The 9177-nt window shown below is 38.3% G+C and overlaps 1 protein-coding gene across 3 annotated transcripts in view; it reads left to right on the top strand.

The window, feature by feature from the left end:
• Positions 1-5474, top strand: part of sorl1 (sortilin-related receptor, L(DLR class) A repeats containing) — a 132146-nt gene extending 126672 nt beyond the window's left edge. For all 3 annotated transcript variants that reach the window (XM_041800923.1, XM_041800932.1, XM_041800942.1), the window contains one exon: positions 22-5474. In XM_041800923.1, coding sequence (XP_041656857.1) covers positions 22-89 — 68 coding nt within the window. In that variant the 3' untranslated portion in view covers positions 90-5474. The remainder of the gene's footprint in view (positions 1-21) is intronic.
• The last annotated feature ends 3703 nt before the right edge of the window (positions 5475-9177 follow it).

Here is a 9177-nt window from a genome sequence, read left to right on the forward strand (position 1 = left end):
CTCTGCTCTTTTCTCCTCTAGGTGATGATGATGAAGATGCTCCAATGATAAGCGGCTTCTCAGACGACGTTCCCATGGTCATCGCGTAGCACCACATCCCTCCATTAATTATTTCTCTCTTTCCTTCTCCCCTTCTCTTCTTCCTCCCCTTTCACTCCCTCCTTCTTATCCCCATCAACGGCGTGTTACAAAGAGGAAACCAGTGAAAAACTTTGCCGCCATCCCATCGATAGGAACCCACTCTCGATTAGCAGGAAAACATGAAGAAAAATGGAAAAGTGTAAAGAGGGAAAGAGATATTTTTCAAATATACAATGCACTTTTTTTGGATGCGCAATAACTTATTTTTTATAATGTTAAATATATAAATATATATATGGGGTCATTGAGGACTGTCAGGAAGAGGCGGACACTGAAGAAACTGTGAAGGATTTGAGTTTGTGGAGCTTGCCCAGGGAAAGAGAGACCCTATTTGTAATGCAAACTCACCACCCATAGGAGCGGTTCATTGCTCAAAGCCAAAATCAGCATCCAGAGACTGTAATATAGAATGCAAAAAACATACACTTTGACAACAAAAAAAAGATGTTGGACAAATGTTGAAAACTATATGTACTAAAAAGAAAATGGAAAAGTATCAGTTACATATTCTGTCAATAGTACATCGTGTACTATAGCAGTATGTAACGTCAGTGTCCATTAAGGAGTTTGATTAGTTAAAGAGAGATTCTGTCTTTTTCTTGTATCCTGGGTAGTGTCTTACATGTTTGAGGGTCAAAATAATTAATTGATACACAACTTCTTTGAGCTGCAAGAGTAGATTACTTCAGCTTGAAACAGGCTGTGGTGGCTAGTTCTTATTTCTCTTCTCAGAGGTACAGGGAGTTTTATTTTATCAGTGGAGTTCAGTGGCTTTAAAGAAAGCAATATAATGTCTGTTTCTGTTTAAAATGCTAATTTTACAGTCAAGGAAATTTTGATCTCAATAAGAATCCTTTCTTTTATGTAATCAGATACTGAGAATTCCAATCCAAGCATCGTAAAGCCTTTAAAGTCCCTGTAAAATGAACTTCAAATGTGTGTTTTAGCACACTAGATATGTTGGAATAAGGTTGCTTTAAATTGTACAAACACAGATCTAAATGTGACTAAATTTAGGACTAAGACCATTATAAAGTTGCCTTCATTTAAAAATAACAGTTGGTTAAATGCTGTATTTTTGTTCATTGTGAGGTAAATTCAGGCAAAATCTATCAGCCACATTGGTCTATGGATCGCACATTTTGCTGCTCTGGCACTGAACCAGGCGACTGTGCATTGGCTATAGTTCACCATAAGGTCAGGGAGCAGGCTAATTGCAAGAGTGCTCTTCTACTTTTCACTTAAGCCAGGCCCAGCAGGAACAGACATCTCACCTGCTGAAGATGTGTTCTCCATATTTAACTTGTCTTTAGTTCTGGATGATTAAAAGAAGCAAACTGTGGCTTTGTCTCTCAAAGCAGCAACACTTCGATCACTCCTGTCTTTTAGCGTTGCATTGCTAAAGTTAAGTAAAGTATCTGTTGAGAGAGATGTTTTTCTGAAGTTTGGCCTGGTGGTTTATAACACAGTTGCCTGTCATACAATAAACCTAAATTACAGATTTTTTTTTTAATCACTTTACAGGGACTTTAATATGTGTTATTTTTCAGCCATCAGAGCCTGCTTTACAGCTGCTGGCTAGAGCAATTCAAAAACCTTTGGTACCTTTTACTTATTCACACCTCAAAATGAATAAAAATCAAAAGACCCAGTTTTAAAATGCAGAACCTCCCCTTTAACTGTGGATAATTTTAAATCATTCACATCTTTTAAATCGTCTATTTGAATCATCACCAGTTTAAAAAACTGCTGATAAATGTAAATGCATCAGCGTCTATTGACACCAAACAGCTCAGTGACTGGTTCGACCAGTGGCACCATGTAGTGTCGTCATCGATACACCTTTATTTTCTCACCACCAGCACACTGTTGTATGTCTGTATGTAGAGGAAAATACACGTACCATGATAAGAGAATAATCATGGCTTTTAAGATGGGGAAGACTCCCATCAGAAATATCTGTAAATATTGGCTTTTAATATGTCCTCTCCTTGTTATGCTGCACCATTATTTTCTGTTTCTTTTTTTTTTCTAATAGTTCAGGATCACACATCTTTGTCCCCAGCGTTTTGCCATAGCTGTAGTCGTAGATGAAGTGGGTTCTCAGGGAACTGTTCAGCAGCACCATCAGCACCATGGCTCAGGCAGCACTGTCCATCCACTGCTGAAGAGATACAGAAAATAAAAGTAGTGGGTGGAATGACTGGCAGATGCAGAACTTTTTCAGGAGATGGTTAAGATTTAGGATTTAGATACAACTTAAAGGCTTAATTTAAACAAAATCACTCAAAAAACATGTTGTAGTTGATCTGTATTGAATTCAATTTTTTTTCCAGAAACATGATGGTTCTTACAAAAACACTCAGGTTCAGTTGGAGTTAGTAGGGATGTTCCAGGGCAAACAATTTCATTTGCAGTTACCATAAATTACAGTTGCGTTTTGCTGACTAGTAGAAGTCAATAAAACACATTCTGTAAACCAGCTTCACATTGTAAGTGTGTGTATAGCTAATGTAAGCTGTTAGCTTGTAACAGTTTTAAATTCTCATGGTCCAATAATACCTCAGAAACAAGTCCATGGTATGGTATTTATTGTGGTATCAAATAAACACAAAAAAACAACAAATGAAGACTTGAAAAAATGGCATCTGCATTTATTAAACAACAGTTGTGCTTTGAATATTAAAATTTGTGCAAAACAGTGCTGTAGGGGTGCACAAGGCTTAACATATATACGTATTTTATGGCTCCTGCATGTTTTCTGACCGCCTAAAACCTTCGTTGTCCACCAAAATCACTGGAGTCTCAACAACCTCAAAAATGTTGTCGCTAGGTTCTCATTTGCCACTCGAAGCATCCATTTTTGATTAAAAGATGCAAACTGTGGTTTAGTAAAATGATAATTTGCCAGGTGGCTCCTTATGTTTCTTGTATTCCCCAACAAGTGTGTCACCACAGTCTGGTAGTGTCTTTGTCTCCAGAATCTTAACAACTTTGTCACTAGGTTCTCATTCGCCACTTGTAGCCTCCACCATTTTTGCACTGCTACATCAAGCCAGGATGATGAGCATGGGCTGATGGGAACTGTAGTTCCTGCTTAACCTTTGCTCTGCTCCACTAAAAAAATTCTTTCAGCAGTTTTAGCACCACCTGCCTTAGATTCTTTGTGCAGGTTAATGTACACTCCTGTACCGAATATCGTCACTCGTTATGTGCGAGTATGACCTGACATAGCCCCTGATCGTTATTCCTATTTTCCAGATCAAAATAGCGCTAAACAGTACTGTTCCTGTGAGGCGCTATCAATGCTATCTGTTCTCTGTTGTTTTCATTGGATTAAAGAGTATTACAGCAGCATGGCAGTGGTCACTGAGACCAGCTACAGGGGCTACTAGTGGCAGGGGACAGCATTATAGTTTAGATCGAGTTTTAGACTGGGATTATACCCTGAACTGATAAAATATTAATTTTACTAACTTGTAATTCAAGAGATCAGAATTTTACCATTTTGCTGGCAAATTACACACATCCCTAGGAGTTACTTTAACCTTGTGACAACAGATAGTCAAAGAAGTAGGTGAGGTTGGTGACTTAAAAAAAAAAAACAGAAGGGGGGCAGAAATTGCATCCATAAGTATACAGAAGTAAGTTTTGTAGGCACAGCCTTTAAGGTAGCTCAGTTAGATGCGGGTACAGACTACTGAATCTTTGGTACTAAACAAATAAAGATTGCCTTTGAAGTCATACGGTTAATTCAACTCAATGAAAGCCACAGATTTTTGTTTTTTTAATGAATGTAATTTGGTCTAAATTTTAGCTTAATTAATTTGTGACCAGGCTCTATAAAGGACTGTTTCTGGAAAAATCATTCTTTTATTCTGTCAGTGTCAAAATGCAGGGCTAGACACGCCTAAATGTACGATAAGTGACTAAATATGTATCTTGAATTTGTTTTTGTATTCTTTTTTGAATTCGAAGTAAAATTATTTCAGTCTTGCTTAGCAGGAGAACAAGAATAATAACATATACATACAGAATCTTTACTGTTGCAAATCTATAAACAGAACATAAATTGCTATCCATTGTTTGGTACTTCTGCCTCTCAGCTTGAGCCATTTGAACTGATGGTGTTCTGCTTTCTATTGACCTTGTTCTTTGTTTTGTTTGTAAAAATGTCTTCATGAATGTATTTTATATCTGTACTTTTTATGGTACTGTCCCAGCTCATTATGCTACCATCACCACCTGTGAATCATTGCACACGCTCTGCTTTTTTTCACCCTTTTTTCTTGTTTCTCTGTGGGCTGGCTTCTGCAGACAAATCTCAGCTGTTACAACCCAAACCCACTTTACCCATCTAGAGCAACAAACTATTTTTGTCAGTCAGATTTTTTTTGTACATCAGTTTTCTTTGCCAGATCATTCAACAGTGTCTATACAGGTTTCTTTAAGCTTGATGTTACGCAGCTTCTTATTTTGTACTTTGTTCTGTTTTCTTGCCTTAAAACATTTTCTGGCATTAATGCTGTTTTTTGCTCTGTGGGGTTTCTGATTTTCTGTTTTGCCACATAATGCCTTATCAAGATACATTGGGTTTCTATGTGATGAAACGTTTGTAGAGCTGCAACTAATCATCATCAGTTGATGTGCCAATAATTTTTATGATCGATGGAGTGGAATTAGTCTATTCAAAGTAAAACATGTTTCTAACCATTAATGCAATTTTCTAAAGTCCTAAGTTATGCTTTTAGAATAATTCTTTTGTCAAATCACTGGTCAAAACTGTAGAAAGACCACATTAATGCTCAAAAAAGCAGAAGTTGGAACACTTACCCAATCAGTGAATTAATATAAAGCTATAAATATTGTAGAAGATTTGTTTTCTTTGAACCAATCCAGAGAAAATCGTTGCAGCTCTGTTTGTATAATAGTACTTAAGTGCACACGCATGCATACACGCACACAAACACACTCAGCCTGCACACACGGCTCAGGAGGCTGAGGAGGACGTTACTTTTAGGGCATTTGGTTGATTTTGTCAGATCACTGCACTTTTCTGCAAGTCTCTTTTTAGTCAGGTTTTACACATGTACAGAGTTTAATCATTGGTTCTTAAATTTTACTCCCCACTCGTCTTAATGTGACAACTCTAAATGTCAAATAGTTTGCTTCAAAAATGTCGTCGGGCACACAGTTTGATCATGTTGAACTTGGCCATGTTTGAGGATGTTTATGTCTTGCTTGCTTATCTCAGAGGTTGCAGGAACAATGTGATGTTTGGAGAAACAGTGTGAGGTGTTTTAAAAACCACTTATACTGAAATAAAGTTGCTGAAAATCAAACTGCAAAATCCTTTCTTATTTTCTACAATGATGGTTTCTCTATCAGGAATGACAGAAGACGGCGACTCTTCAGCTGGAATTTAGGAATCATCCTAAAAGTGAAGTCAGCTCCTCCAAAATCAGCCTCAAAAAGTTTGGTTTTAATGATACATAAAGAGGTTTAACCCCACAATTGACAGCTATATATGTTCAAAAGTATTTGCCCACACCTATTTATTATTATTAATTATTAATTTCAAGTGTTTCAGTTAGTATTTAGTTGTTAGCTAAAAAGCTAAATGCTTCCCTATGTTGGCTATAGCTCTCTGCTCTTTGATGTTAACATGTAGACTATAGTAGGATTATTGGGGCTGTTTCACAAACCTACTGATGTGGGAAACAAGTTAGATTAAACCATGTGACTGAGCCAAACCCAGCTTACAGGTTACTCAAACCAAAACAATGAGCTAAAACACTTAATGGAGCTTTGGGGAAATGCTGATTCAGGTGACCTTTTCTGGTGGTCCTTTACTAAAACAACTTCTGTCACATTACACAAAGCCATCTGTTCCAATGCTGTTATAAAGACAGATCAATGCAGCTTTAGATAAGTGTTTTATGGCTGGAAACATGACTAAAAGGGGACTGAGAGTGACTCAGTGATGACTTGTTTAGTATCTGGCTCTCAAAACAAGATTTCCAGTTCACTTGGAACAAAGAGTTGTCTGTATTTGTGCGGGATATCGAAAAGACTCATCCAGCAATGCTTTTCTTTCCAAAATATTACAGGCTAATGACCTACCTCTTGGGTTTGACGAGTTTCTTAGCCCTCACGCTGAGTTCAGGCGGGATCATTGTGAACTGTTGAACTGTTGATCAGGAAACTCTAAAGACATTACAGACCACACTGAGGGCTCTGTGTCTACAGATACACTACATAGGCAAAAGTATTAAACCACCTGACCATTACACCAGCAGGGACTGTAATGACATTTTATTCAAATACATGTATCTTAATGGGGAGTTGTCCCAGCCCCTTCGCAGCTATAACAGCCTCCCTTCTTTTAAAAAGGCTTTCCACAAGATTTTGGAGTTTTTGGGGGAAATTTATGCCCATTCAGTCTGTAGAGCATTTATGAGGTCAGGCACTGATGTTGGACGAGAAAGCCTGGCTAGCAATCTCCATTCCTGCTCATCCCAGTGGTGCTTGATTGGGTTGAGGTCGGGGCTCTGTGTGACCCAGTCAAGTTCTTCCACACTGAACTCATCAAACAACAATGCAGTCTGGCAGGTAACGGTTTTCCCGACATCCGCCAAACCAGGCTCGTCCATCTGACTACCAAACAGAGAAGCATGATTCGTCACTCCACAGAACAGGTTTCCACAGCTGCAAAATCTATTGTCTGTGTGATTTACACCGACATTTAGCACTGGACTTGGTGATGTGAGGCTTGCATGCAGCTGCTCCGCCATAGAAACCCTTTATCATGAAGCTTCTGCTGCACATTTTCTGTGCTTACATTAACACCAGTGGCAAAACTTGTTACTAATGAAAAATAGCTGAAAGAGCATTTTGCAACTAATTATGCTGATTGGCAACAGATCAGTAACATGACTCAGTACAAGAGAAGCATTTTAGAGAGACAGGGTGTCTCTGAAGTGAAGATGGGTGGAGGTTCAGCAATCTATGAAAATCAGAATCTAGAAATTAGGAAACAATTTCAGAAAAATTTTCTTCAATGTAAAATTTTGAAGACTTTGACTATTCTGCAATCTACTGCCCATAATATCATCAAGAGATTCAGAGAAGAAAGAAATTTCTGTGCAAGGGACAAGGCTGTGGGTCGGTACTGAATGCTTTTTTTCTTCATAATTGAGTGCTATTGGTCAGCCTTTACATCTTGTGACATGTTTATGTTCTTTTGTGAATAAAATATGGGTTCATGAGACTTGACAATAATTGTATTCTGTTTTTATTTACATTTTACACAGCGCCTCAACTTTTTTGGAATCAGGTCCAAAATCCCAAAATCTGATATGTTATCTGTACAATTAGTGGTATAAAATGTTAAATCTATATCTAACTATGAAAACCATTTTCAAATAAAGTTGCAAATTGGATTAAAATGACAGATGTGCTCATACCAGTGTTTTATTATTATTATTTTTTACATGTATCAAGTTCCAGTAGTTAAAAGCCTTAGCCTTTCATGTTAACAATGTAGGTTATGTAATTTTCCAAAAAAATATTTTTGCAGTTTTTTTGTGTGTGTATGAGTTCTTGTTTATGAGGTATGTTTGTTATATTCCAGGCCAAATGTATGAAAATGTTCAAACAAAGACCTGCAGATATAGTTTTGTCCTGTGGGGGCAGCATCTTATCAGCCAGACAGTTAGCAGACTGTTGCTGCTGATGGGCGAGCAGAGAGAGAGAGAGAGAGAGTAGAATTGACAGGAGTTTGGAGGTGGAGGTCAGGGGTTGTAGATAAACAGTCCCATCCTGTCCTGGTCAGGAAGTGAGCACCCACACAGAGCTCCATGTTTAATAAAATGAACCAACCTAAAATAGTTTCCTCCTCTGTGCTCCAGTTTGAGAGTCACAGCCAGTGTTCGGTTACAGCCGCTCATACTGAAACCAGCCTGCGCTCAGACCCCTGAGATGGGCCTCGGGTTGCTGAGGAACAAGGATTCACTCTGGACAACGGTAGCTCAGAGTCAGACCAAACACAGCTGTGAGTGTGTTAAGTGTTTGTTACTACCACCAGGGGGCAGGAGAGACTCTGCTGCAGCTCTGTCATATCAGGTAACGTTTCATCAAACATGCATTTCCGTTGGTCTGCTGGATCTGTGTCAATTTATCAGTCTGCAGGTCAGTGTTTATGCTTCAGAGGAGCAGATTTGCTGAAATGACTCCAGCTGAAATGAAAACTAACATGGACTTTGGTTTAACTATGAAACAGCACATTTGTGAACGGCCAAAATCATTCAGGTTTCTGCACAGAGTGATTGAGCTGCTTCACCACATGCAGTGATGCATTACAAACATACATGCAGAATTTAAGAACAGAGCTTTTTCATGTAAGAAAACAGATGTATTTGTTAATCTTTGTCTTAAATTATTTAATTATAATAAAGTAACAGCATGTTGATCATGTCTGCCTATGCAAAAAGTAGCTAAGGTAGCACCATTGCTTTAGGAACCCTTTTTTTGGATTCATCATATTCTTAAAGGTGACCATTGATACCTTATTAGTAGCATATTATGAAAAAATACTTTTTTTAGTGTTCTAGCACATAGATTTGGGTATTCAGAGTATCTCAAACTCACAAAATAGCAACCAAGCCAACCCAATCCTTTGTACGTGATCTACCTATGACTGAAAACATGAAATCTGGCAGTCTGTTCTGAATCTGCTCCTTGTAACATCACAGTGAAAGTCATTTAAATAATACCTGCCCCTGTCCTGATACCTCCACTCAGATGCAGTCAAACACTTCTGAGTTCATTGAGAAATGAAGCTTAGCTTTAGTTAATGCAGGACACTGACGTCATACACCCAGCTGCAATCAGCTGATGGCCAGCTGGTTTCAATTATCGTCTCCCAACTCTCTCAGCCAATTATGGCTCATTCTCTCAACACAGGGGACATCCTTCTCACTAATCCCTGCAGCATCAATGCCAAAAACACCACACTGCAGCTGGCAAAGCTTCACC

The sequence above is a fragment of the Cheilinus undulatus genome, linkage group 2 (genome assembly GCF_018320785.1).
Source record: "Cheilinus undulatus linkage group 2, ASM1832078v1, whole genome shotgun sequence".
Lineage (NCBI taxonomy): Eukaryota > Metazoa > Chordata > Actinopteri > Labriformes > Labridae > Cheilinus > Cheilinus undulatus.